The sequence below is a fragment of the Hippichthys cyanospilos genome, chromosome 16 (genome assembly GCF_059441005.1).
Source record: "Hippichthys cyanospilos isolate Australia breed blue-spotted pipefish chromosome 16, RoL_Hcya_1.0, whole genome shotgun sequence".
NCBI classification, from domain to species: Eukaryota; Metazoa; Chordata; class Actinopteri; order Syngnathiformes; family Syngnathidae; genus Hippichthys; species Hippichthys cyanospilos.
Genome location: NC_142384.1, coordinates 18,533,174 through 18,559,645, shown reverse-complemented (window position 1 = coordinate 18,559,645; position 26,472 = coordinate 18,533,174). Strand labels below are relative to the sequence as shown.

Sequence of the window (26,472 nt, the reverse complement as noted above, 5' to 3'; positions counted from 1 at the left end):
TTTTCTGATGCATTACAAAATTGCTACGATCAAAATGGGACGAAATGAATCGGTTCGGCCTAAGTGAGGCGAAATGGTGGCACGGCGGGCAACAGAAACCTAGGCTACTTAGCCAATGCGAGTAAAACCCCAGATAAAAACATCAACGTTGAGGCGTGTGGTGACGTACTGTATGACCGCCAGCTTTGAGAAGAGCTCGTCGTTTTTTAAGTTGTAAGGTGAAAAGAATGTTGTAAAGGGGGGACGAAAAAATGTCGCCGTCCACGTGTTAAAGTGGAACGCAAGGCGTCATAAACGCACCTCGTGCTATTTATGATGAGAATTGCCCGCTGCCAATTCTGTTTCCAATTAATTTGCTCTCATGTTTGAAAAGAAAACCATGTAGGACGCGGCAATCAAATTGGTCTCGGGTGGCCTTAAAAGACTCGAAATCACCCTACGGTCGGCGGTACGGACCGGGGGTCCGACGCGGCGCTTCGACATGGTCCCAAGAATCCCCGGATGATCGAGGGGCGCCGCGCGCTTTTTATGAATGGGCCTCGATGGCAGCCCCGCCCCCTTCCTCTCTCCCGCCCCCCCTCCCGCGCCGGCCTCCTTCCTGTCGCATCCGACGCAGCTCCCGCTCGCTCGCTCGCTCGCTCGCTCGCCCGCCGTCTTTTTAGGCATGAAGGGGCCGGGGGGGCGCGGGCCGGCCTCGCTCCCCGTCCTCCTCCCCCTCCTCCTCCCCCTCGTCCTCCTCCTCGTCTTCCTCCTCTCCTCCTCCTCGCCTTTCGTCGAGAAGGAGAGGGAGGGGAGGAAATGGCGGCGGGGGCATGCGGCGAGGCGGATCTCTGGCGCTCCCTCTCCCTCTCCTCCTCCTGGCCCACGCTGGGCCCCCCGAATCGGAGCATCTGGTTCATTTACAGGTACCGGGACCGGGACCGGGTCCGGCCCTTTTTTTTTCCTTTTAATCCCCGCCCATTCCTTCCGTCGAGCCGCAGGCGTATGCGTTGGCGTCATGGCCGGCGGCATCCGCTTGACGGATGTTGCGGCGCCCGCCCGCCCGCCCTCCCTCCCTCCCGCATGTGTTTTGATTCGCCGCGCGAGGCACGCGAATCGGCCGAGCCCGCGGAGCCCGCGACGCCACCGCACCGCGACGCCACCGCACCGCGGCGCGTTTGTGGCGCGGCGCGGCGCGGCGGGGTCCCGCCTTGCGTTTGTCGTCTCCGTCTCGTCCGGTGCAAAAACAGGAGCGGCCCGCTAAGCTTTCTTTCCCGCACAATTCGGAATCGGCGCTCGCGGGACTCACCTTATTCTCATTCTCCCAATTTCCAGTCCGGTCAGACGTCAGTTTGGCGGTGGCTTTCAAGTTGGAATTCTGACTTTAGTCTCCGCAATTCTCACTCTGATTCTGCCGGAAGTCCGAATCCTCAGGTGAAAGTCGGTTTGACAATAGTCGTGCCACGCTAAATTCTCCGTTCAATGGCGGCTTTAAAAGGGACATTTGTCAACTCTTTCAGTGCCGTGGAGCAGAATTTGGCCATGTCCAGTATTTAGGACTACAGCTACATGTGTGTTTTTGAATGAATGGGAAGATGACGGTAGTGGCCATTCCTCCTCTTAATATTCAAGCGCTGTAGTAGTGTGCTTTTATATATACATGCAAACTGTTCGAAAACACATCTTCCTTCTTTTCATTCATGTTTTCAAGGAAGCGAAGGACTTTTGAGATGTTTCAGATGCCACTAAACCCCCAAATATTCCTGTCAAAGTCACCGCGATGCAGAAAGAAAAAAACAATTCACAAAAAGTCGTCCAAAGTAGCTTAGTGTCACTCATCTATTTTCAAATGATGATTACTAAAGAGAATACGGTAGAATCTTGTTTTTCCGGGTAAGAGATGGGATCGGATTGTTCACGTAGTACCGCCTATGTATTGTAACGTGCAGGGCTAGCGTTCCCTTTTTTTTAGTGGCTGCGTATCTCCGAGTTCACCTATTTCCTTTTGTTTGGCTATTAATAACTCTGGCTTTGAGCTTTTTCTTTTTTAGACAAAAAACCTGAATTAAAAGCCACGGAGAGTAGACTTGTGTGAAGATGAAACCAAGCGTAGCCTTCAAACATCTTCCACATCAATGCAAACATATCTCTCCCCAGTTACTCGTCATTTTCTTGAAATAAAAAGTGTGTTTTTGCGCATAATGAGCGTGTGAGCGCCATCAAAGTGTCTCATCGGATTTTTTTTTTTTTTTCCAAGTTTGGTTCCTCGGGAGTTGACTTGCTATCTGTTCAGTACCGTTTCCTGAAGGCCAAATCCGACCCAATACTTTTGTCCTTCCAGTTATACGATACCTTAACTCGCGAGTTGAAATCGGCCGGAAATGTCATTTGATGGCGCTTCTGGCCCGCGACCCGGATGTTTGATACCTCCCGCGTCAATCGTCAATGTGGCGCAGCCTGCACCACCTTGTGGCGTGGGCGTGCAATTACAATTAACCCGGACTAGTCCGGTCCAAGGAAACAGGTCACATAAAGTACTGTCCGGGGCACAGCCGGAATTTCCCCGAAGGGGTGGCATGCACATGGACCAACGGACGTGGGGAAAAAAAATGAATCGAAATCAAATCATTCGTTTTCATTCATTAGGCACAAATAAGCAATTCATGGCAGGTACATGCATGCATGCACATCCCCAAATTGTCCCCCAGGCCAGCCCCGGCCACCATGTAGCTCCGCCCCTGTTTGTTTTTCAGTTCACTTGTTTGCATTAGGACGGTGTTGGACATGAGTGCAGAGCGAGACACCTTTTTAGGATGTTTCATTTGTATATTTTTATCCGGCATTTGCAGCGATCCGGGAATCATTTCCAGGTTCGCCGGAGAAATAATATTCTTGTTTCCGATTATTTTGAGCACACGGTTTAGCTCGGGGTCAGGCGAAGCGCTTCGACGTCATTTCTAAAGTGCCGACGACGCGCTGACAACGCTGACGTCAGACACGACGCGTGTCGCATATGTGTCATGCCAATATGTACAACGATGGTAGCAGCTAAATCGTCGGTGGGAAGTGTGGCCGAAACGCGTAAAGATATAAAGTGGAGGAGCACGGGGAACATTGAAGCGAAACAACTATTGTCCTTTGTGAGCAATCAATGATAAAAAGGCATCCGAAAGCGTCACAAATAGCGGCGGTGACGAGGTGCGAGATGACGGTCTCGCTGGCGCGAGAGCCGTTATTTGATTTATTTTTCGGAGCCGGCTTCTCCTGTAAAGCCCGCGGGCGGAAAATCAAAACAAAACAAAACAGGAAATTGACCCCGCGCGCGCCCCCGTGTGGCCGGCAGCGACTACATCATCAAGGAGAAGACGGTGCTGCTGCAGAAGAAAGACAGCGAGGGCTTCGGCTTTGTGCTGCGAGGCGCCAAAGGTGAGCGGTTAGCTAACCCTAACCCTAACCGGCCGGCGAGGGGGCGGGGGGGACCGCGTCAATTTGCCGCCCTCTTCCAGCTCAGACCCCCATCGAGGAGTTCACCCCCACGCCCGCCTTCCCCGCCCTGCAGTACCTGGAGTCGGTGGACGAGGGCGGGGTGGCCTGGCGGGCCGGCCTCAGGATGGGCGACTTCCTCATCGAGGTGAGGCGGACCGAAGAAACCAGCCAACGCCTTTTGTTCTTCGAGGTCTTAAGCCGAAAAGCCACGCGGCCGCGCTAAAAGCGAACGGCGTGCGCTTGGGTGCGCGGCAGGTGAACGGGCACAACGTGGTGAAGGTGGGCCACCGGCAGGTGGTCAACATGATCCGGCAGGGCGGCAACAGCCTGATGGTCAAGGTGGTGATGGTGACGCGCAACCCCGACATGGAGGACGGCGCCCGCAAGAAAAGTAAGTCCGAGCGGCGAGCGGGGGGGGGAGGGGCGAGCGGCGACTGACCCCCTGCCGGTGCAGTCCCGCAGCAGAGCAAGAGGCTGAGCGCGCCCGCCATCGCCCTGCGCTCCAAGTCCATGACGTCCGAGCTGGAGGAGATGGGTGAGGCCCAAGTTTGTTTGTTTTTTCTCCTCCGGGCCCGCATTGCCGCTTTTCCAGTCCCACCCGCGTTTTTGCTTTTTCTTTCGTCCCTGTAAGCAAAATCCACAGAGGTATAACCTGAAATTCGGCTCGTGCTCATAAATGAAAACGGGAGCAGAGGCTCTTTCCATCCATCTCGGGGGGCGGCCGTATCGCCCTCACGTTTGCGGCTCGCCCGAGTTGGGGCGCGCGGCTTTCAAAAGCCGTGACCTGGCAAAATGGCCGCCCCGCACATGAGAATCGACATCTCATCTTGTTTGTCTTCTTGAGTCCCCCCGCCAATGTGATGTGCGACTAACGTGCCTTTTGTGTCTTTTCCTGCCCCCCCTCCCCCTCCCGGTGGCGCCAACAGTGGAAAGAGGTGCAACTTTATATTTGCTTGTCGTGAATGTAGAAGTAGTGCATGCGGTGGGGGTGGGGGGGGGACTTGCGCTATTTGCGCATGTCCTGAAGCGTCCTTTTTGTCCTCCCGGCAGCCGGCGCCCCGTGGAAGAAAAAGTCAGGTAATGTCCAGCGCGGCGCCGCCTTCGACCCCGGCCGGCCGGCTGACCGGCCGGGGGCCCGGCGCCTCTTTCCAGAACTGGACTCCTCCCAAGCGGCCGAGAAGAAGAGGACCGTCTATCAGATGGCGCTCAGTAAGGCGCCGGCGCCGCCGTCTCCCGCCTTCCTCGTCCCGTCTTGGTTTTTCCCATTTTTGCGTGGCTCTTGTCCCTTTTTTTCCTGTTTCATTGTGGTGTGCGTTGCCTCCTCTGCTGTCCATCTTTCCCTTCCTTTCCTTTCCTTTGCTTTCCTTTCCTTTCCTTTCCTCTCCTTTCCTCTCCTCTCCTTTCCTTTCCTTTCCTCTCCTTTCCTCTCCTTTCCTTTCCTCTCCTTCCCTCCCTCCCTCCCTCCCTCCCTCCCTCCCCTCCCCTCGCTCTTCTTCTCAGATAAATTAGATGAAATTCTTGCAGCGGCTCAGCAGACAATCAGCAGCAACGAGTCGGCGGGGACGCGGGGACAGGGGCCCAAACGCGACAGGGGACGGACCTTCTACAGCAACGAGGTGCGCGTACATAGCTCATTTGGCTACCGGCAATATTTTGCTACTTTCAATGAAGAAATCTTCATGAATGAGGTACCAAAGCAGCCGTCTACTTTAAGTACTCAAGTCATCCATTTAGTACTAAACTGAGTTTTGGGAGTGCGGAAAAAAATGCAACCTACGGCTTAGGGGCCCTTTGCGACCCACCATCCATCCGCGGCCGATACTAAAATGACACTTTGACATTTAAGAAAAAAAAAGTTGAAATGAGGTACTGCAATGACTTGGACCTCCTTCTCTGCTGCTCAAATAGTCCCCACTCACTCATCAGTCAGTAATGGAGGTACCTGTAAAATAGCCCGTCCTTTTTAAAGAAGCCGGTGCGCGTAATTCCTCGGCGAGTCCGTGCGCTAAATGAGCGTCTGCCTTTTCAGCCAAACTACGCGGAGCAGGCCGGCCTGGCGGCGTCCGGTCTGGTTCTGGCCTACGAGCGGGGCCGCTACGCCGCGCCTCGCGGCCCCCCGCACGGTATGCTGCGGCAGAAATCCATCGGTGAGGTGCTCTGTTTCTTCTGTCTGTCCGTCCCCCGATGCGTCCGCCTGTCTGTCTGTCCCGCGGACCCGCTGGGTGGGTTCGGCGCCGTGCTGCTCTGTGTGTCTGTGCGGAAGGCCGCCCGCGTGCCGCTCGCGCGCCAAACGGCATCGTTAGGTAATGATGGCGGACTTGCTCACACTAAAGAAGTCCTTCTCAAAGAGGGGGGCGCCCCCCACCCCCTCCTGCCAGGGGGAGAGCAGATGACGGTGGAAAACAGACTTTGCTTTTGCGTGGAAAGTGTAATTGCGCGTCCACGCCACCGGGTGGTGCAGCCGTGCTCTCGCTGCTCAAAGTCTGGCAATTGCTGTCAAAGTTTTTTGAACCGACGATACCTGTTTTTCGGGTTAAAATGTTTCTAATATTGGTGTCCTGTTTTAATGTTCCAGATCAATTCACACGTATGATTATATTTCGATTTTGTTTTCCTGTCTAAAATGGTTCAGTAGGTCAGAAATGTCGCTCATTTAAATAAGGATCCTATTGTTCTCAAAGTCAAGAGTTTTGAAGTCAAACGTGAGATTTTAATAGGCCAATGCAATGTCAAACTGCCAAACGTTGACCTGGCTATTCTATTTTTTTAAATCGTGTTTTTGACAGCTGTATAAGTGTAAAGCTGCTGTTGAAAAAACAAAACAATACAAGGTACAGGATTGTGTTTGTTGTCTTGTCGCCAAGTGCTAGAACAAGTCAACTGCAAAGATGCAAAACTGTAAAAAAAAGCACGATTCTTTTTCAGTGTACTGCTTGCTTATGAACTATTCTTTTTAGTATTATTCTTCCTTTGTTTTGGAATCGGTTTTGTTGAAAAAAAAAAAGACCAAAGAAAAAGCTTACCAAGGGAATCTCATGATGTGACTTCCTTTTGGCAAATAAATGGAGCAAACTTGGCAATGTCAGGCATTGGGGGCACTGTTGCCACGATTGCTTTTAAAATTAAAGATAAATGAAGCGGCCCGAGACTTGAGGACGGACTTGGCGGCGGCTAGACGGGCAGGTAGATGGAGACAGACATCCTCGCTTTTCGTTGGCCGGCCCACCTCAGCCAGTCCCCTTCAACTTGTCGGGCGCCTTCTTCCTTTGCGGTTGCAGGGGTCCCCGAAGAGGAGAAGCAGTTCCTGCATCCTCCGGCCATGAAGTTCGCCCGCAGTCTGTCGGTGCCCGGCCCGGACGACATCCCGCCGCCCCCGACCACGGCGCCGCCGGACCCTCCCTTTTCCTCGGCGCCGCCGCTAGGTTGGAGAGCCAAGACGTCCCAGCAGGCGTCCGTCTCGGCCTCGCAGTCCTCCGCGGCGTCCTCGTACTACCAGCCCTACTCCCAGGCGATGCACATAACCCAAGTTGGCCGGGAGAGGCCCGGCGGCGCGGCGGCGGACCACTCGTCTTTCTATTCCCACGTGGGCGCCCACGCTCCCCAACGGACCGCCGCTCGAAAGGTCGCCTATACCGGAGAACCAATGGGGGGCGTCAAGGCGGCCGCTCTTCGGAGGGGCTACAGCGGCGCCGTCCCCCCGTCCAGCATCGCCACCGTAATGCCGCAGCAACAGCAGACGGGACTGCCGCAACGGGCGGAGCGCGGCGCAACTGGAGCAGGGGGTCCTAAAGGCAACGCCCGCAGGGGCAAGGGTCCCCTGGTGAAACAGTCCAAAGTAGAGGACCTGCGAGCGGCCCAGGGCACACTGGCGGCCAAAGTGGAGAAAAGTTCCATCCCCATCCCCACCATCATCGTTAAGGCTCCCTCCACCAGCAGCAGCGGGCGCAGCAGCCAGGGCAGCAGCGTGGAGGCCGACACCCCTGCCCCCGGGGAGGCGGATGAATCCCAACTCTCCCACGGCCCTCCTCCTCGCACCCCTGCGCCGCAGCCGCCCGCGCCGCCCTCCGTCCCCGCGCCGCCGCCTCCGTCGCTGCCTTCCATGCGAGCCCAAGACGGGCTGGACTTCACCAGCCAGTTCGGGGCGGCCGTCGTGGGCGCCGCTCGCCGAGACCGCGAACGCTTTCACGAAGCCCGCAGGAAGAGCGCCTCCTTGTTCATGTCGGCGGACGAGGACTTGGGTCTCGGGAGCGACGGCGCGGGAGGACTCACGCGGGCGCACTTGTCGCAGCAGCAGCTCAACGCGCAAGCCGAGTGTTCCAGCTCCAAGCTTCGCCCTTCCAAGTCCATTGACGAGGGTATGTTTTCCGGGGACACCTTCGTCCACCACACCCGCAGCATGCCTCCAGCCTTCGGCCTACCGGAGTACTCCTCGTCCGCCCTGGACTATCAGCCCAAGTCTGTCCCTGCTGACCTGTACACCGCCGCGGGCAGACAGCCCGTACCCTCCTCCACTTTCATTCACCCCCTGACGGGAAAGGCTCTGGATCCTACGTCGCCACTAGGGCTGGCCCTGGCGGCCAGAGAGCGCGCCCTACGGGACGACAGTCGGCTGAGGAGGGGCCCGGAGCGGCCCTTCGTCCGCCAGATGTCCAGCGTGGTCTTCCCATCGTCTAGCGTCGCATCGCAGCCGGTGTCCTCCACGGCCCAGTCTTCCAGCTCCTACTTGGTGACCTCTTCTTCGCTGGCTGCCACCACCCCTTCCGTGGGACGTCCGCCCTCACCGAGAATCCTCCGAGGGGGCGTGTGGGCCGAGGAGGGCGTCGTCGGCGTCGAAAGGGAACGGGAAGGGGCCGGCGCTCGCGAGGGACTGAGAGTTCGCTTCTCGGAGGACAAAACGGTCCACGCGCATCCCTACCAGTCCCAGCCCTACCAGCCCAACTTCAAGGAGAGAGAGCGGGAGCGGTCCAGGGAGCGAGAGAGGGAGGCCTCCAGAGAACGAGGGCGTGAAACAGAACAGGAAGGCTACATGAGGAGAGCGGAGCAGACGGTTAACGAGCAGGCATCCCAGCAAACACGGCGGCCCGCCTTCCTCAGAATGGAGAGTCAAACGGATGCATACATCTTGTCCCGCGCCACCACCTCCACTCTACCGACCGATTCTCAGCAAACAACCAACGCTACCGGGAACGCCGGGTCCGGCCTGATGGTTCTTCCGCCGCCCGCTCCCTCGGTGGATGCGGACGATGAGTTTGTCTACGCGGATCCGCTCCCACCGCCTTTGGAGTTCGCAAACAGCTTCGATAGGGGATACTCGCAGCGCCGGCTTCTCCCCAGCATAAGCCAACAGGCTGCACCTCCGCCTCCACCTCCCCCACCGCCTCCGCCGCCTCCCCCTGCCCAAAAAGAATTGTTTGGAAGCGTGTTTCCCCCTCACACACCCCTGCCTTCACCCCAGGCGGGCGACTCCACCGCCTCCAGCCTCACCTCGTACGACAGCGAGGTCGCTAATCTGACTCAGTCGGCTCATTCCCCCTCGCAGACATCGCCCAACCCACCCCCCCCCCACTCGCCTTCCATCCTGCAGCCCACGTCAACAGGCGGACCCCCTCCTCCGCCCTCGGTGTCGCCACCCCCGCCTCCCGGCTCCTATCACAGACCCTTATCCGTGTCCCATCCTCACCACCTGTACAACAGCACCCACGCTCCGGGACGCTCCTCACCCACTCCCCCGCTCGCTGTAACACCGCCCCCCGCCTACCGGGGCCCCCCAGCCATTTCCCCTACGGCCGCCACCTCTGCCCCAGTGCGGGGCAGCGCCTCATTTGCCATGACCACAAGCTGTGCCGCCTCAACCACCGCTGCTGCCACCACAACAAGCACCTCCGCGCAGCTCTACCAGGAGCGAACGCACGTCGCATACACCGCTCCCACGCAGGGCACTCCCCACAGGACGGGCGAGCGCCACCGCCCGCCCCCTGCCGCCAAGAAGGGAGAATCCCAGGAAACGGTGGTGGACTCGGGGATAGAAGAGCTGGACAGTCGCAGTAGCAGCGATCACCACTTGGACAGCATCCTGGCTAACGTTCGGGTCGACAGGTTGGACCGGGGGGAGAGGGGGGTCGGCCGGTTAGCAAGCGGGACGGCGGAGTCGGAACGTGGCGATTTTCTCGAGTCGTATATGAGCTACCTGGACGGGCAAACATTTGAGATGCAGAACGCTACGGCGGCCGCGTCTACCTACCCGAAAAGCGGCCGCTTCAGGGAGGGCGGTCGACTGGGCGAGCTTAACAGACAGACCGGCACCGCCCCCGCATCTTTCCACGCCCACCGGCGAAGAGACGAGCAGGAGGAGGAGGAGGAGACGGAGGAGGGCGCCACGACGGAAGACGAAGGCGGCCAGGATGGGTACGGGATGAGGGACATGCAGAGTTTAGGACGCCCCAGCTCTCCGTATTTTGAACGCCCGCGCACTCCCGAGATGAAGCCTCTGTGGGGTGAAGGACAGATGGGCGCTGACACAGGGGGTCAGTTCGGGTCACTCCTAGAGGGGAAGAAGATTTTTCCTCCGGCGTCCAGCATGAAGCCCAGCATAATGAATGAGATGAGCGGCAAACTGCAACAAAGAACCAAGGACAGCTGGAGCAGCCAGAGACCCCTGAGCAGACACAGGTACACGGGCCTTTGTGTCCCTTCGTTAGACTGCCCACTCGCCTTCATAAAGTTATGAAATTTGACTTTTTCTTTTTACTCCTCAGATTCTCCGAAGATTCCGCCTCAGCTCTGAGTCCGCCGTCGGCTCGGTCCCAGTCGCCGTCGCCAATCTCTTTATCGCAACCTTCCCTGTGCCCGTCCCCGACCCCGGCCTCCCAGTACCCCGGTTGGGGTCGTTCGCCATCCCCTCAGCCTCCCGCCCCCTCGCAACCTCCTCGCTCGCATTCCCCGCTGTCCCCGACGTCGTATTCCCCTTATCCCACGTCCCCCAAGCACAGACCTGTCTACCGAACCAAAGCCCTGGAGTTCCAGTTCATCCCGAGTCGCGAGTCCCGCAAGGACCCTCACATGCTCCAGCGCCGGCGGGCACCCAGTCCCCTCATCTCGCCGTCGGAGAGGCCCAAATTGGGGCCCCCCCGTCCCTCGTCGCTCCCCCTGCTTCCCACTTCGCCCCTGTACAGCGCCATGTACGATCTACGGGGATCGATCACACCCCCCTCACCCGGTAACGCCCTGGGAGACCCTTACTTCTCGCCCTCGCCGCCTCTCTTTGCCCCGTCCGGGGCCCCCCCTCCTCCAAACTCCACCTTGGTGGTTTCCCGCTCCCTTTCGCCCACTCACTTCCTATCCGGGACGTCCTCGCCGCCCCTGCACCCGCTCCCCCCGCCCACCTGTCTGAGCTACCCCCACCTCCCGCCGCCCTCTCCGACCAAGCCCTTCGCCTCCAAGCCGCTGCCCTACTGGACCAAGTACGACGTGGCCGACTGGCTGGCCTACCTGAATCTGGCCGAGCACCGCGAGCGCTTCCTGGACAACGAGATCGACGGCACCCACCTGCCCTCGCTCACCAAGGACGACTACCTGGATTTGGGAGTCACCCGCGTGGGCCACCGCATGAACATCGAACGGGCCCTGAGGTCGGTGATCGACAGGTATGGCTACGCGTGGGCCGCCGATAGCCCTTAGCCTATTTGTGAAGTCGGAATCGGTCAATCCCAGATAACTTTGAAAGTCCTCCGTTCATCTTGGGAACGTCGTTTTGGAATTTGGGAAAAGCAGAGGTTCTAACGCAGATCCTTCGGCTGCGGGGCGCGCGGGCTTACCACTATCCAAACTTAGAGAGCAAACATTCAAGTCATGAGCAAATCAGTTCGAGTCATGAGCAAACCAAAGCGGCAAAGTCCGACTTTTTGTTTTTTTTGGGGTGTCCTCCAGGCTCTCCAGCAGCCCCTTCCCCGTGTCGGTCCTCTCGCCTCGGGACGAGGGGAGGATGGACGACGGCGGTCGGAGTTGAGGAGACGCCGGAGGAGTTACTCGCCGGAGAAGGTCGGTGGAGGAAGTCGCTAGATTGACCGCAGCGGCGGGCGAAGTCCCAAATGGAATCACCGGGCTACCCGGGGAGCGACCAAGGGCTCCCCTTATGCGCCCCGTATGCTCAGCCCCGGACGCACACCAAGACTCTGCCGGTGGGCGACTCCTTGACACCACGATACCAAGAGCGACCAAAGGAACGTTTTTTGGGTTGACATTGGAGAGTTTTTAAGCAGGCTTACCTCAGCGCTGTGATCCCCGTCGACGGCACTTTTAATGACAAAACGCACAGACTGGTCACTGTATGGCGTTGTTGTAGCATAAACAAGTGCCCAGACCCACAACACAAAGCCCTTTCAGACGCTAGTCCGCATCATACCAGTGCCATAAATTGTCCGTGGACTAGTGCACTTTGTCCTCACTGTAAAGACAATTGCTGAAGACGCACTGATAGAACGGCTGCCCGACTGGTAACTCGTCACCTACTTCTGTACGACATTTCTGTGCGCGACTAGTACGTTGCTAGTCGAGCAAAACCGGTGCCACATTGATGCTACAAATACGACTGAAGTGCTGATGTTTACTAGTCCAATTTTATGTCACAACAGGGACGTCCCGATCACATTTTTGGGGGGGGCGCCCAAGTCCGAGTTCCAGGCACCTGCCGATAGAGTCCCGATTCGATACCTATTTATGAAGGACGGACATAATGTACACAAATGACATTGATTAAAGCAATCGTAAATAAATTACAATTAATTTCAATACACAACGTCAATTAGATGCAAATGAGTACTTATCAATGCAAGACCTTTGCCTATGCTAACATATAGCAAAGGGAAATACCTGGCACAAATGGAAACGCTAATTGCATACAAGGGAGCGCTATCTAACATGCTGACGATGCCACAACATGCTCAAGATCTAACATTGGCAAGCATGCGATCCACAGTCCCAAGTTTTCGGATCAACCAACAAACTCCTTCGGGGCGTATGATCGTAACATTCTTACGAAGAAAGAACAACGTGTGTGACGCGCTCCTTCCTCGCTACAAAATGTAATATCAACAGCGGCCAGCGGCGGAGCCAAAAAACCAAGATCGAGCCAAACCAAGCACAAATGAATCGACTGGTAAAGGACAAACTGAATCGGTCGCAAAACGTTTCGGGTGCGGTCCCTACAGCCCGGTGCCGGTTAATCCACGGACCGGTACCGGGCCGCTCGCGACAAAATGGAGTCTCAACAGCGGCCAGAGGCGGCGCCCAAGAAACAAAGATCAAGCCAAACGAAGCACAAAGGAAAGAACTATTGACAGATAAACTAAATCCGTTCCAAAACATCAAAATTCCGGGTGCGGCCCGCTACCTGTCGTTCTACGGAGCGGGACCGGTCCGCGGACCCCTGAGCTAGCGAGTCCCGCTCATTATATGGCTGCAGAGAAATGTCGTACAATTGTGCGAGAAGATAGCGGGGAAAAATGTCAACGGGTCAAATTCCACCAAAGGAACTTTCCTTCTAGATTGCTGACTCGTATTAATATCCAAGAGGGCAAATAGCGTACTGGAACACGGCCCGTTCGGGACACTCGTAGGACACCTAATGAAGGCCCACACGGTTTACACACACAAAACTTTATGGGGCGCGCACAGCTATATAGAGTAGATAGATATAAATCGAAGTATTTGGATTATAGATGCGCGAGAAGATTGAGGACTTCCTGTCTGGCAAAGCCACTTCCTGGACACAAACTGCCATGTCCCGCTTCCGTCCCATCCCGGAGGACGTCTTTTACTACTCGGATTCTTCGTACGACTTTTTACCCGGGTCGGGCCGCGGACGGCGTTAGCGACATTTCATTTCCTCGTCCTTACTGTTATTCCCGCTTTGAGTACCGGACAAAGTATTTTTGCATTCGGGCACATTTCAGTCTTTTTCTTGATTTATTTGCGTCTCCATCTCCAGCTTCCACGCTTGAATCCTATTTTGGAAGTGGAGAGCTAGACGCTAACCTGGCGCTAATGGAGTTCAACTTTTAAAAAAAAAAAAGGGCTCTCTCACATCCTTGTACGCGCGCGTTTAATTTAGTGTAATAGTGGCGTCATTTGCTGTGATGGGTCGCCGAGGGATGTTTTGAGAATAACAATAAGGACGAATGAAGCTAACGCGCATTCGAGCTCTATACGCAATCTCTCGTCTTCCAAATGAAAAAGTATGGTACGTGTTTATTATGATTATTCTTATGAACTAATAATGCCTATGCTTTCTATGCAGTTTGAGCCCGGGATTTTCTTTGAATATTCCTTTTTTTGGGGGGCGGGGGGGGGGTTCAAACTGCATGCTTTTATGCAAGACTGTCCTGCTTCCGTCGCCAGAGAAAAAAACGCGGGGAGCCTCGGGACTTTCTTCTTCTGACACATCGAGACGAGACGAGACAGCGTTTGTACAATTTTGGCTCACCTGCATAGAAAGCAACTTAGTTTTCTTCTTCTGTTAAGAGGTCTTGAAAAAGAGATTAACTGCAGAAAGATAATTTACTACATATAAATATATATATATATATGTATACATCCACATAGTATGTATATGTGACCTGCATATACACATTCTTATAAATATATGAATATAAAGTGTTTTAAGAGACAAATTGTTAGAATTATAATAAAGATGAAATGCTTTTAATACATGCGCTCGGGTTCCTTTCATGAATTTTCTTTCACGTTAAGATGTAAACTGACATATTATAAATACTGTGATTTGTCAATTATTTCAAATCATTTTTTCAATTCTTTGTTCGGGAAAAAGGAGGCTTGAAAAATGTCCGGTAGTAATATGTAAGCGCTGGAGCTGAGAACTGGTGACTTAACGCCGATGATGGCAGCGCTCAATTCCCCGTGGCGTTACGCCAGAGAAAATAGGATTGCCTTCATCGTTCGGAGGAGGGTTCACATTTGTGTAGGACAAAAAAAACAAACAAAACAGAGGCTCCATGAAGATAAATACATTTTATTCCCATCGTAAAAAGAACCGCAACAAACATCCGACATTCTTTTATTGATAAGGATCATCTAGCGGCCATCTGAGGCGCTTGCGTGGGCCATCTTGCCCGGCGGGCGCCGTCGGCTCCCCGAGTCCCGACCGCCTTCAGGCTCACGTCCGGGATGGGCCACACTGCGCACATCCCCGTCGGGTTCAGGTCCACAAGAGTTCTCCGCGGTTTTCTTCGTCTGACCAATCACGTGACGGCCTAGAAAACGGAAACCATCTTTCAGAAAGGTGATCCGGCCATCGAGGAACAGACACGGCAAGTTCAGGTCTCCTCAGGCTCTGCCATGTCAAGAGCAGAGCTGCACTTTTATCACCACGACATGTCTGAGCCCAGTGCAATACATCACAGACTTTTTTTCCTTTTTTTTAAAAAATCTAAACACGACGATTTTGATCACCTGCATGTCTGGGCAAACACCTTGGGAAATCCCAACTCCGGAGAGTCCGCACGAACCCATCAAGGTCTTCGTTTGAGATCTGCAAAGAACAGCTAAGTGAGCAAATCTACTTCCACAGCTTTTCGGGCTTGCGTTTTTATTTTGTTTTTTATTTGAGTTAAGCGGTCTCCTCAGGAACTTTGGCTTGTCAGGGCCAAAGCTGCACACCATCTCCATGTGGTCTCAGAGCCCAGTGCACGTCATCACGGGAGCGTTTTCATCAATTTGTCATCAATTTGTCATCAATCGTTCATCGGTGATTCTCTGGCAATGTTGAGTTAGCTTGTAGCTGCTAGCATAGCCAACTTGCAGGCTAAGCACGTGTGCAAGGCCCGTTGGGGCAGACTCCTTTGAAACAAGGCGATCGTTATAAACGTTTCTCCCGCCCGTTAATACATGACGACCGATCAAGCTGCTTCGGTTTAATAAATAGTAGTAAGACAATAGTGACTTTAATTCGGCCAAGATCGCGGCGCAATACCCGTTAAATTAGCTGCAGTTAAAAAAACATGCACGCGTAAAATGCGACACGGAAAGTTTTTGCATTTTTTAAAACATTTTTACAAGCTTTACATTAAAAAAAAAACATGCAAGTTCGTCATTCTTTTTTCACATGAAGGTATAAATAGCAGAATACTACCTCGGATGAGAGTCCGGACTGAAAATGCTCAACTTCCTGTCGGCTGCGTGCTTTTATGCTGGTTTGAACGTGGCTTCCGGTTGCGATTCGGGTTCTCTGCTCCCATCTCGTGGATGCAGAGCGCACAGTACAGCGCTCCAACAAGACTCAGTTTGAAAAGTCTGGCAATTTAGCGGTTCCTCGCTAATGAAGCCGCAAAACAGTCAATTAATTCAGCGTTGATGTCAATCAGTAGAAGTAACGCGCTTTTGTTTTCAATTCGGCGAAATGCAGTTATTTTAAATCAGGAACTATTTACATTTTAAAAGTGGAATGCTGTTGTTTTGTCCATGCCACAGTGATCCGTTTTTAAAGTGGGTTGTTACAAGACAAGAGTGTCTTTAAATCAGGCAATTTCAGTATCCTCAGTGGCAACATGCTTCTGAGTTTAATTCGGCAAGACGCTTGATGCAACAAGAAGCTTCCATTTGGGGCCTTTTGACACACTTTTCTTCATTCAGTTTTTGGAAAGAGTCAAATATCGTGTCATAGGCCGCAGGTGTGGAACTCGGGTCGAGGGCCGGAATCCTTCGAGTTTTTCGGGTTCCTCTCTCTGGACTTTGACACCTATGTTCCAGGCCCATGTAAATGTCATGACACGGGCCCTTTAAGAGTGCGCTTTGAAGGAATCTCCTCTTGTCTCTTCACGTCTGCCGGCGTTTTAACCACAGGACGTCCCGGTGTGTCCCGTCTTGTTGTCTGTCCGCTTTTGATGACTAACGGCTGGATTCCGACGCGGCCGGCGGCGGCTGCAACGACGGGCTGTCTGCGTCTTTAAAGGCGAGTCGGGACACGCCGGGACGGCACGAGAGCCCGCAAGGCACGGGAGACAGACCCCACTTCCAGGAACGTCCGGCTCGTACTTCTCGTACCCACTCGTACTTCCCGGAAGTCAAAGTGGCCCCCAAAGGCTCACGAACCTACAAAAAGTACTGCCTCCGAGCCGGGGTATCTGACCCTGAAACTGAAATCGGGCGACGTTTCCCGCAACATTTGTAGTCGTCTCAAAAGCGCTCGCCCCAGACCTGTATTAAACCGCTTCAATTGATTGCGTTCTTGAAGAATCCTGAATGTCTTTACAATTTCATATCAAATCCAATAAAATGAAGACAAATATAAATGTTTTTGTGAATAACCCAAATGATTTCCCGGACCCCCTGCCGTCAGGCCACGGAACCCCGGGCGTCCGCGAACCCGGCTTTGCCGACCGACCGCCGTCCCGGGCCACGGGCTTGTTTTGACACACAATGAATCCATTTGGGCCTCCAAAAGTGTGTCGTAAATTTCCCGCTACCAAAAGCGCCTGCACCTTTTTGAGGGGGGGCCGGATGTGTCTTCCAGCTGTGCTCGCGGGTGGGGGGGCGGGGGGATTTTGCAGGCCAATAAAGTTAGTCGGGGCCTCATCCGTGACACGTGTGCATAACCTACAGCGGATCCAGCATCAAGTCCAAGACAGCAAATGGAAGCGGGACACAAAGAACAAGCGAGTCCAGCAGCTGTTTCGGGGGGCGAAAGGGGGTAAACGGGGGTGCTCGACAAGGCAAAGAGGCGGTAGGGGAGGGAGGGAGGAAGGGGGGGCGGGCAGGGAGAGGAGGGACGAGGAGGCTCGTAGAGGGAGGAGGAAGAGGAGGCCAACTCATCTGACAAGCCCAAAAAAAACAAAAAAAAAAGCCAAAGCGAAGGGGAGCCCATCGGGAGCGGCGCCGTGCACCAAGCGCTTGGAAACTGCAACAAGACCACAGCAGGATTTTCAAACGACAACGGCAAAACACGGGAGGGAGAAAACTGCGTGCAAAGTGATTACGGTGACAAACGCAGAAGAAAACTTTTACCGCGTAAGTATCTTTCATTTAGTCGTACTCATTCTACTGATCATTCCCTGCAGTTTTTTCCCAGTGTGTGTGTGTGTGCGTGCATGCGCGCGCGCGCTGAGTTATGTCTGACAGATGAAAACGGGGGCAAGGGGGAGGGCCTAGCGTGACGCCCGCTTGGCTTGAGAATGGGAGCTGGCAAAAAGTTTGAGTTCATTTCAGCATCATACAATCACATCAACTCAGCTTCACAAAAGTCAAACTTGGAACTTTTCAAACAACCACGTTTAAAAGAAGGTCCATTTTGCGTGCTTTAAAACCATTTTTAGGCTTCACACTCCAAATGATGCAACAAGAGTCCTTTTAAAAGTCTGCCAATTTAATTTAGCTTACTCGTTGTTAAAACAATCAGGCAGGAAATGGGTGTCAAAACGACGATGTGAGGTGGAGCGACAGACACGCTTCGGAGTTCATTTGGGCACAATTCGATAATATCGAATTTGATTGATAGGTGACATCAAAACTTGCAAAAGTCTCTTCTAAAAAGTAGCCCCTCCTCCCGCTACGCAACACAGGAAGTGGAGGTCAAGGTTTGAATTCGGGGCAATTTCTGACCTCCTTCAGGGTTATGTCATTTAAGGCGCAGCGCACGTGAAGGACGATTGGACACCTCTTGTGTGTGCGGGCAAAAGCTTCGGTGCGCCGGACGGGACGATGATTGGCGCGTTGGCAAGCGTGGGAATGCGCTTGAATTTGGACAGGAAGCAGCTATTTGCATGTTCCCAGAGGCTCTATTTTTAGGCCTCACTGAGTTGAAAATGGGGCTGATTTTGATAAGGCCTCATTTGGGGGTGACTTTCTCCCCAGTAGGCCGTGAAAGGCTTGATAGCATCTCGCTAAGTTAGCGTCTCGGCGTGCTTGCTTTTGGGGAAAAGCGATGCGGCCGCCGCGCCGCCTTGTTAAATGTGTCCAAAAAAATGAAAGGTAGCGTTGTCATTTCTCAAGAATTAGCGAGCGCATTCACGCTAGCTAAAGATGAAGCCATGTATCTATCTGTCGCCCTGGCGGCACACCGGACCAAAGCCCTTTGATTGGCTAGCTGGCCGGCACGACGCTAACGAAACTTCGCTTCCTCTCGCAGACAGCAAAATGTCCACGCCGCCGGCCGACAACAACCGCGAGGACGCTAACAATCGCAGCTTCTGGATGGTAAGATCACGTAACGTGTAAGAAGAAAATCTGCCTGTATGTTAGCATATCAGCTACTGACGTGTTAGCTTTTTAGCAGCGTACATTTGATCATAGCTGACAGGAAAAATGATGTAAGATGCTTAACTGTTTGCAAAATTGTTTTCTGCATTGAGTTTGCTATCTGTATCGATGATTCAGAAGCTGTTGTTAGCTTCTTAGCATTTGAATTCAAATACCTTCGACCGTACTTGTGAATACGTTTGAATGAATTTGTCTGACAGAAATCTTTATACTCTACGTTGGCGCCCTGGTTTCTCTCGCTCTCTCTCGCTCTCTCAGTAAATGTTAGCCTCCCAACAAAATATTCTATTTAGCTTTTATAACAGTAACTGTTTGCAAGGATATATATGTATATATATATATATATATAAAATGGTCAGTCTGTCTTCATAAGGGCGTAAAAAGAATGCTCCCGCGTGTGCGACGGCATGTGAGTCCAAACACATGACAACGTTTCATCGGAGCGGCGTCAGCCAACAAGGTGGTCTTTGTGTAAACGTAAGCAGAAGTCAGCCATTCACACTCCAAAGCTGGAAGGTTGGAATGGCTCCTCCCGATTGTGTTTCACATGACACAATAGCCGAATCCAAATCATTTTAGAATCAAAAGTTCTTCCCGCTTTTGTCTTGGTCCTGGTCGGGATGGGAAAACATTTTTGGCTTCTGGCAACGTGACATTCATTAGCGGCGCCCCTCCCCCCCTTCTTTGTTTCCAGTTAGCATGCTACGCTACGCTAATTGGATGCAGCTCAGTTGAGAAAGGAGCGGCGGCCTGCCTCCAAGTTAACGCTTGTTCCCAGAATGTCCAGCCGTTTTGCTTTTCCTCTTTATGAGAAGCCTCTGGTTTCATTGAATTTCGTTTCCGATGATAAATCGAGTTCGCGTTCGTCACTATCTCCGGGCTATAACGCGCGCATTCCCATTACTCGACAATCCTTTAATTCTCATAAGTTTGCGTGTGTGATGTTGGCAAACTTCAAGGCCAAACCGCACATGCGCACAAAGTGCCAGAAAACGTCTAGTAGCTAGAACTATCTTCCGCTTTGTCTTAGCATTCCTCCAACAAAGCAGTTAGCATTCATGAACGGCTCCAGTATTGTTTGTTTTTGCGACGTTGGCAAGCATTGTTCTGGAGGACAAAGAAAAGCCAAACCGCACAGCCAAGAAAATGTCTTCTCAGCATTCGGTTAGCCGCGGTAGCATCCCAGACTTCCCCGAAAGGCACGAAAGCACAAGACAGAACCTCTGCTGCCGCTAGCGCGTTAGCTTCTACCGACCGGATTTGTGCTGCGTTGTTTCCGTTGGCCCGCCAGCGGATTCCTCAGCTGGTTTTGCTTAGGGAAGACGCACGCACGCGCAACTTTTGCTCACCGTTAAAACTCACTCGCTCTCACACTCGATTAGCCTACTCATTCATTCAATCACCTCTCCCGTATGCACGCACGGGACTCAAGAAAACACAACAGGGACTCCGTCTCAGGCTGACGGAAATGAACATAAGATTGTCGGTTTGTTTCGTGCAGTTTTAAGGCTCCGGGGGTCTTCCGCTAAACCTTTCCTCACTGTTTATCTTAATTCCGTTCCCTGCGTCATGAAAAGAAATATTATTGTCAAGCTGGCAGTAAAAACGGAGTGCAGGAAGAGTCCGGGCCTGCCAGGAAACTTTGGACCCTGCCTTCCAAGCTCCACATCCACAAAGTGGCTTTGTGTTCTTCGGCGTCCTCTGGTGGATGCCCCGGGAACTGCAGGTCATGTTGACTCCGGATTAGGTTTCACCCGTTTTTCGATTTCGTCCGAAGATTGAGAATCTTCCACGAGCGACCGAGCTCGGAGCGGGTTCCGAATCGCTCATCGTGTCTTTGCGTTGCAGCCCGGCAACTACCAGCGCACGGTGCGACGCACGGAGGACGCCTTCCAGGCTTGCGGCGACCTGGCAACGTGCATCCAGGAGCGAGCGCGGGTGGAGCGGCAGTACGCGGTGCAGCTCAGCGAGTGGAGCAGCAAGTGGAAGCCGCACGTGGACTCCAGTGAGTGCTCCAGTGGCATCGTCCACTCCATCCTGAAACCTCGCGGCGGGACTACAAACGTCAGTCGGAACTAAAACAAACCTTCTATCAGGACTAGTGCTCCCTGTCAGGGGTAGCCCTTTTTAGACTAAAACCTCTCAGGGCTAGAGCCTTCTTCCAGGGCTAAAATATTCTCTTCAGACTAAATCCTTCACTTTGGAACAAAACATTTTCTGAGGAATAAAGCTTCCTTCAGAACAAGTAGCTTCACTTCAAACTCGGAGCTTCTTTCAACAGCGTAAACGTCCCTTGAAACCAAAACTTTGCCTCCAGACTAAAACCCTCTTCTAGTTCTTGTCCTTTTGGACTAGAACCTGTCGTCGAGACTGGCACCTTCTCAGTAGGGTCGCTGGCTGGCCGGCGCCTGTCCCATCCATCTTCGGGCTAGTTTGGAGATTATTCTCATGAGGCTAAATTCTCTTAGGACTAAAACCTTCTCTCAGCACAAGAACCATCCTCTGAGACCAAAACTTTCTCCAAGGGCCCCTAAAACCTCTGCGGACTAAAATCTTCTCGTGAGACTGAAAGTGGCTCCCGGAACTTGACCTTCCTTCTCCTCAGGTCCTCTGTACGGCTCCCTGCTGAAAGCCTGGCAGTGTTTTCTGTCTTCGGCCGACCGTCTCGCGTCCCTGCACGCTTCCATCTGTCGGTCCCTGGTGACCGAGGATGCGGAGAAGCTGAGGACTTGGCAAAAGGACGCCTTCGCCAAGAAGATCTTCGGCGGTTTCAAGGAGGCCCAGGACGCGGAAACAGGCTACGCCAGAGCACAGAAGCCATGGACCAAGCGCCTGAAAAAGGTTGGTTGAAGTCAGGGTCCGATGCGCCTCCCGGAGATTCCCGGGAGAAGCCAATGGCGTCACCTGATCGGTTGCCTCATTGCTAGCCTTTGGCCTCGACGGCCCCGCTCGCATTTTGTCCCAATGGCGGGAAGGCAAAGGCTTAGGAGGTCTAGTGCGATGTGACTTGTTTTCTTCGCGCGGGTGTGTTGTTAGCTGGACAAAGCCAGGCGGGCGTACCACAAGGTCAGCCGCAAGGAGCACGCCGCCCGGGAGCGCGAGTCACAGGCACGAGCCAATCAGAACATGGCGGCGGACAAGCAGAAGAAGATTCAGGAGGACCGAGAGGTGGTTCAGCAGGAGGCGCACAAGGTAACGGACCGATGGCGCTCGGTTTCCAGTTCCTTCCTTCTTTCGTCTCAACGAACGGTTCGCGAAGTCGATTCTTGGGCTCGACTTTGAAACCGCGCGGCGTTCTGCGGTTACGACAGGTGCGAGCCCGCTACGAGAAAGTGCTGGAGGAGACCAATCGCTACGCCCCCCGCTACATGGAAGAGATGGAGGCCATCTTTGAGAAGTCGCAGGAAGAGGAGCGCAAGAGGATGGTCTTCCTCAAGCAGGCCTTGCTCTCCTTGGACAAGCGCCTGGACGTCACCTCCAACCAAAGGTGCGCACAGCAACTGGTCCGCCCCTTTTACTACAGCGAAGGCTGATTGTCCGGCCGCGTGTTCCCAAAGAAACATTGTCAAACTTTGTAACCCCGCGCAACCTGGGGTCCTCCGGCGCCGCGAGGGAAAGTAAAAACTGCTGGGAGCGCATTCAACGTTACACTGGCGAGGCGTTCGCTGACCGTTCACAATGTGGCAAATCAAAGACATTTAACTTAACGCGCAACAAATATCACTGACGGATATGAACACGCTAAAACATGAAGAATTCAGGAAGATGAATTCCGTATTGCCGCAGTTTTGACATTGTCATCGCGCTAAGAGAAAATGCCAGAATTTGAGCCCAAAACTGAGGGTGCGCCCTATACACAGGCGTGTCTTATATTTGGCTAATATATGTCTCAATGACTTTCCGAAGGTACTGCGCGGCTGTATATTCAAACCACTTCAAGGGTACCGCCGTATCTCTTTACCGTCTTCAGCGTATATGTAAATAAATGCCGCATCCATAACAAGACCGCTCTCTTAACTTCTCCTCTTCCACCTGTGTCGCACTAACAGGAAAATAATCTTCCTCGCCGCTCATAAATACAGCCCGCTCAGCACTTAATGGAATTAATCATTTATGGTCAGCGTGCTGATAAACAACATCACTCACTCGCTGGTTCCTTCTGGCCGCGCAGCGTGAAGGAAGTTTACAGCCAGCTGCACGACACGGTGGCGGCCGTCGACGAGCACGAGGACCTCCGCTGGTGGAAGAACGCGCACGGGCCGGGCATGCCCACCGACTGGCCGCACTTCCAGGTGTCTCTCGTGGATCGTCGGATCGGATAAACAAACCCATCAATGGCAGTCCACTCAAGCTTAACTCTAGCTAACGTTGGCTAGTGGAGACAGAGCTAAACTAAACTGCTTAGCTAAGCATAATCAGGGGTGCGCCGAACTTTTCCCCGTGGGTCACTCGCGTGAGTACCGGGACTCTTTCTTTAAAAACGGGCTTCCTCGGCGTCGCCCCCACATTAGTCTGGTTGCGCACAAAGCCGGCCCGCGTCCTCGAAAAGTTTCTAAAGTCCATCGGTTCTGGTTTGCGCCGTCAGCTCAGTCGAATTAGTCCCGGGACGTCGGAGGTAAATTCTCCCTCATCTGTCAAGTGACAACGCAAAGCAGGCGTCGGCAACCATTTTGAAAGCGACGGCGACTTCTTTGGTAGCGAGCGATACGAAGGGCTACCGGTTTACGCGAAGACGCCGGGGCCGAGCTCGTCATGTGAGCGGCTAGCCTCGAAGCTAGTAGAAAGCGAACATTAAACGCGAGTCCCAAAGACCAAAACATTCTAGGATTTAGCAGATAGCGCCTGTGTAGTGAGCTAGCGTTTGCACCTGCTAACATGCTAACGGTCTGAACTGATGTTCAGGAATGGATGCCTGAGAAAAAAACTAAAAAAGGGAAGCCGGCGGTTGGAGAGAAAGCCACATCAGAGAAGAGGTAAACAAACGGACGCAAAAGTCTCCGCCGCGACCATGCTACGTTCCATGACCTGCCGCTTTTTTGTCTTTTTTAGCGCGGTGATTGTCGGCGTGAGAGTGAGAGCGTTGTACGACTACGTCGGCCAGGAGCCGGATGAACTCTCCTTCAAAGCTGGTGAATATCGCACCCAACTGTTTTGCTCGTTTTTATGCAAGACGAAAAGAAAATAACGGGCGAAATTCTGCAGGGGAAGAGTTTTTGAAGACCGAGGAAGAGGACGACCAGGGTTGGTGTCGGGGGGTGAAGGACGCCGGCGCCGAGGGACTTTATCCCGCTAATTACGTGGAGGTGCTGGTTTAGCGGAAAGGCGTCGGATTTAATCGCTTCTTCCTGTCGATGCTTGTACGTAAAAAAAACAACAACAAAAACAGCGCTGTCAAAAATGTAGCCGTTAACCAAAAATCCGTGAAGGTTTTAGCGTTCGGGCCAACTTGCGCTCCGCTTGGAAGCTTTTTGTCTGAAGCTTCCAAAGTTCACCGTAGCCGCCAACAAAACTTTCCTTGTCCTTTCATCGGGAAGTTCTCCTCCCAAGTTACAAGATTGCCTCAGGAGGTTTTGCTAGCAGACTCTTCCGGTTGCGTTGTGAAGGCGCGTCACAAACTCTTACAAATTTACGTTTTGGATATATGTTACGAAGGTATGCTTCAGATGTACGTTCTGAAGTCACGTCATGAAGGTACGTTATAAATGTAGGTTTTGAATGTACGCTTCAAATGGATGTCCATTTATGTACCATATTTCCGCACTAAGAGGCACCGCCGGATTTTGAGGAGCACCTTCAACCAATGGCCGATTTGAAGTCACTTTCTATGACGAAAACTCTCGGCTTTGCACCTTGTCCCCATAAAAATGACCGGAGCACATACGACGTATAAAAAATTCAAACTGGGTATTATGAAATTTTCAATGACGTTAAAAATAATATGAAGTTATTTTTTCAGCCCCCAAAATGAAAACTTGCGGTTTATGCGCCGTATAAGGTGCTTTTGAGAAAATTGAAAGCTTTTCGGTGCGCCTTATAGTGCGGAAAATACGGTACAAAATAAGTTATGAATGCGCATTATGAATACAAGGTAACACGATGTTGAAAAACAGTTCTCCGATTTACATTGTACTTTTCATGTTTTTGTTTTTACGCCTGGTGGATGTCAAGCAGTCTGTCGTGTTCATTTCTCTTCATTGTTAACAAGAAGCTTCATAATCATCAAAACCAGCGACCACTAAGCAATACCACTTTTAACAAAGAAACATATATATATATATATATATATATATATATATATATATATATATATATTTTTTTTTTTTTTTTTTATCTGTTACAATGAACGTAAGTGTAAGAAAATTGCATTCCATTTTTTTCCTTATCCATGTGAAATACTTTGTAACTGAAATGTTTATTATTATTTGTAGGAAATAAACGTTTGAAACTCATAGATTTGTGTTTGTGTGCGCATTTTGTGTTGTTTTGTCGCATTTGGGAGTCGACGCGTGTCAGAGGTCACGTGCATGCAAGCGAACGCATCCCGAGGTGACGTCAGGTCAAACGTTGCTCTTTAGCCAGACATCACTAGTCGATCCAGACTTGTTGTGACGTCCACACATGGCCGCCAGCTCTGCGGCGAAGATGACGAATCAGACAGTTGAGTAAGTAGTTTCCAACATCCACGCACGCACGCTACATTTCCCCCCGCGTATTCGCGATTCGCTCCCGGCGGATTTCTTCCAGACCGCGTGAAAAAGTTTTAACGTGATGAATTTGACCAGGTTCTGTTCACTGGCGGAGTCCTTTTTGTGTCTTACAAACCACAGTTATTTTTTCCATCACCGCTCTTAAAACGTTTTGTGGTTGGCGACCTGAACCAGAAGGATTTTTTTTTACTTTTGTATGCGTGAACGCTGAATTGAAATTGGTCACTTTAACCCTTTCACTAACATTTTTTTTTCTCAAAAAAACGAACTTTTTGGCATATTTTACCTGTTTATATATCTCGGATACTCAAATTCCCCCTTCCATAGATTAGGGTTACACGCACTGGGATTTTTGTCCCATCGGTATTTTATAATCATGAAAATAACATAAATGTGAACGTGATCAGCAAACGCCTACAATGCATAGTAATCGGTGTGATCCATGCTAACACAAATACATGCACATGAGTCTTTTTGCGCAGTACTCAATGTTTAATTGAGGAGAAATGATCCAATGTGTTGACATTCGGCCCTGCGCTGGCTTCTTGCGGATGGAAAAGTTGCTAGTAGCCACTAGAATCTGTAGATATGTTTGTCATGACTGGCTGGGATGCCAGCGCCTCTTATTGCTGGCATTTTTTTCAAAAGCGCAGGGACGCATTATCCCAACGGGAGTGAAAGGATTCAAACGTGCTCTCATTAAGTACGGCCTTACAATGCGAAAGCTATTTTGCTAACGCTGGAGGTTTCACCTTTCCCCCAACATGTTTTTTTTTCCCTGCCAGTGCGGTTGTGTTGTTTTGTGTTCAATTACAGATACCATTTTCCGGTGGGTTGCAGGCTCAAGGAAATGGAGTAAAATCTCAAATAAAAAGCTGTTCAGAATGGTGAAAATCCTACTTTTTAATCCTACTTTTACGTTGTAAATGCTGATTTCATTTATGCTAACGTTCATTTCTTATGCGATTTTAAGCGCAGCACTTTGTTGCGGCCGCGCTTGTTTTTGAAAGTGCTCTATAAATAAAAGGGAGTT

The 26,472-nt window shown here is 52.3% G+C and overlaps 2 protein-coding genes, 1 long non-coding RNA gene and 1 other non-coding gene across 11 annotated transcripts in view; 2 read left to right on the top strand and 2 right to left on the bottom strand.

Moving 5' to 3' along the window:
* The window catches only part of shank1 (SH3 and multiple ankyrin repeat domains 1), a 32,856-nt gene extending 18,685 nt beyond the window's left edge, over positions 1 to 14,171 (top strand). For 2 of the 5 annotated variants that reach the window (XM_088437369.1, XM_088437364.1), the window contains exons 16-26: positions 3,323 to 3,405; positions 3,486 to 3,610; positions 3,721 to 3,856; positions 3,920 to 4,000; positions 4,516 to 4,542; positions 4,618 to 4,674; positions 4,966 to 5,081; positions 5,495 to 5,612; positions 6,744 to 10,134; positions 10,221 to 11,108; positions 11,392 to 14,171. In XM_088437369.1, the coding sequence (XP_088293495.1) occupies positions 3,323 to 3,405; positions 3,486 to 3,610; positions 3,721 to 3,856; positions 3,920 to 4,000; positions 4,516 to 4,542; positions 4,618 to 4,674; positions 4,966 to 5,081; positions 5,495 to 5,612; positions 6,744 to 10,134; positions 10,221 to 11,108; positions 11,392 to 11,470 (5,101 nt within the window). In that variant the 3' untranslated portion in view covers positions 11,471 to 14,171. The remainder of the gene's footprint in view (positions 1 to 3,322; positions 3,406 to 3,485; positions 3,611 to 3,720; positions 3,857 to 3,919; positions 4,001 to 4,515; positions 4,543 to 4,617; positions 4,675 to 4,965; positions 5,082 to 5,494; positions 5,613 to 6,743; positions 10,135 to 10,220; positions 11,109 to 11,391) is intronic. The other 3 variants (XM_088437368.1, XM_088437367.1, XM_088437365.1) reach the window with 3 other exon arrangements.
* Positions 14,172 to 14,471: 300 nt separating this feature from the next.
* On the bottom strand, positions 14,472 to 15,849 carry LOC148411188 (uncharacterized). Its single transcript, XR_015868215.1, has 2 exons — positions 14,932 to 15,849; positions 14,472 to 14,732 (listed from the first exon to the last, which is right to left on the bottom strand). It is a non-coding gene; the product is annotated as an uncharacterized LOC148411188 (long non-coding RNA).
* On the bottom strand, positions 15,095 to 15,185 carry LOC148411189 (small nucleolar RNA SNORD88). Its single transcript, XR_015868284.1, has one exon. It is a non-coding gene; the product is annotated as a small nucleolar RNA SNORD88 (small nucleolar RNA).
* A 1,454-nt stretch (positions 15,850 to 17,303) lies between the features above and the next one.
* Positions 17,304 to 25,185, top strand: LOC148411187 (protein kinase C and casein kinase substrate in neurons protein 3). Of its 4 annotated transcripts, none has more exons than XM_088437648.1 (10): positions 17,304 to 17,484; positions 18,602 to 18,669; positions 20,581 to 20,737; positions 21,338 to 21,573; positions 21,769 to 21,924; positions 22,044 to 22,219; positions 22,904 to 23,024; positions 23,635 to 23,705; positions 23,782 to 23,861; positions 23,935 to 25,185. In XM_088437648.1, exons 2-10 carry the CDS (start codon positions 18,610 to 18,612, stop codon positions 24,045 to 24,047), a joined length of 1,170 nt encoding a protein of 389 aa, XP_088293774.1. In that variant the 5' UTR covers positions 17,304 to 17,484; positions 18,602 to 18,609; the 3' UTR covers positions 24,048 to 25,185. The 4 variants fall into 4 exon arrangements, with proteins under 4 accessions (XP_088293774.1, XP_088293773.1, XP_088293771.1 ...); XM_088437645.1 differs by lacking the exon at positions 17,304 to 17,484 and adding an exon at positions 18,034 to 18,444; XM_088437646.1 differs by lacking the exons at positions 17,304 to 17,484; positions 18,602 to 18,669 and adding an exon at positions 18,709 to 20,458.
* The last annotated feature ends 1,287 nt before the right edge of the window (positions 25,186 to 26,472 follow it).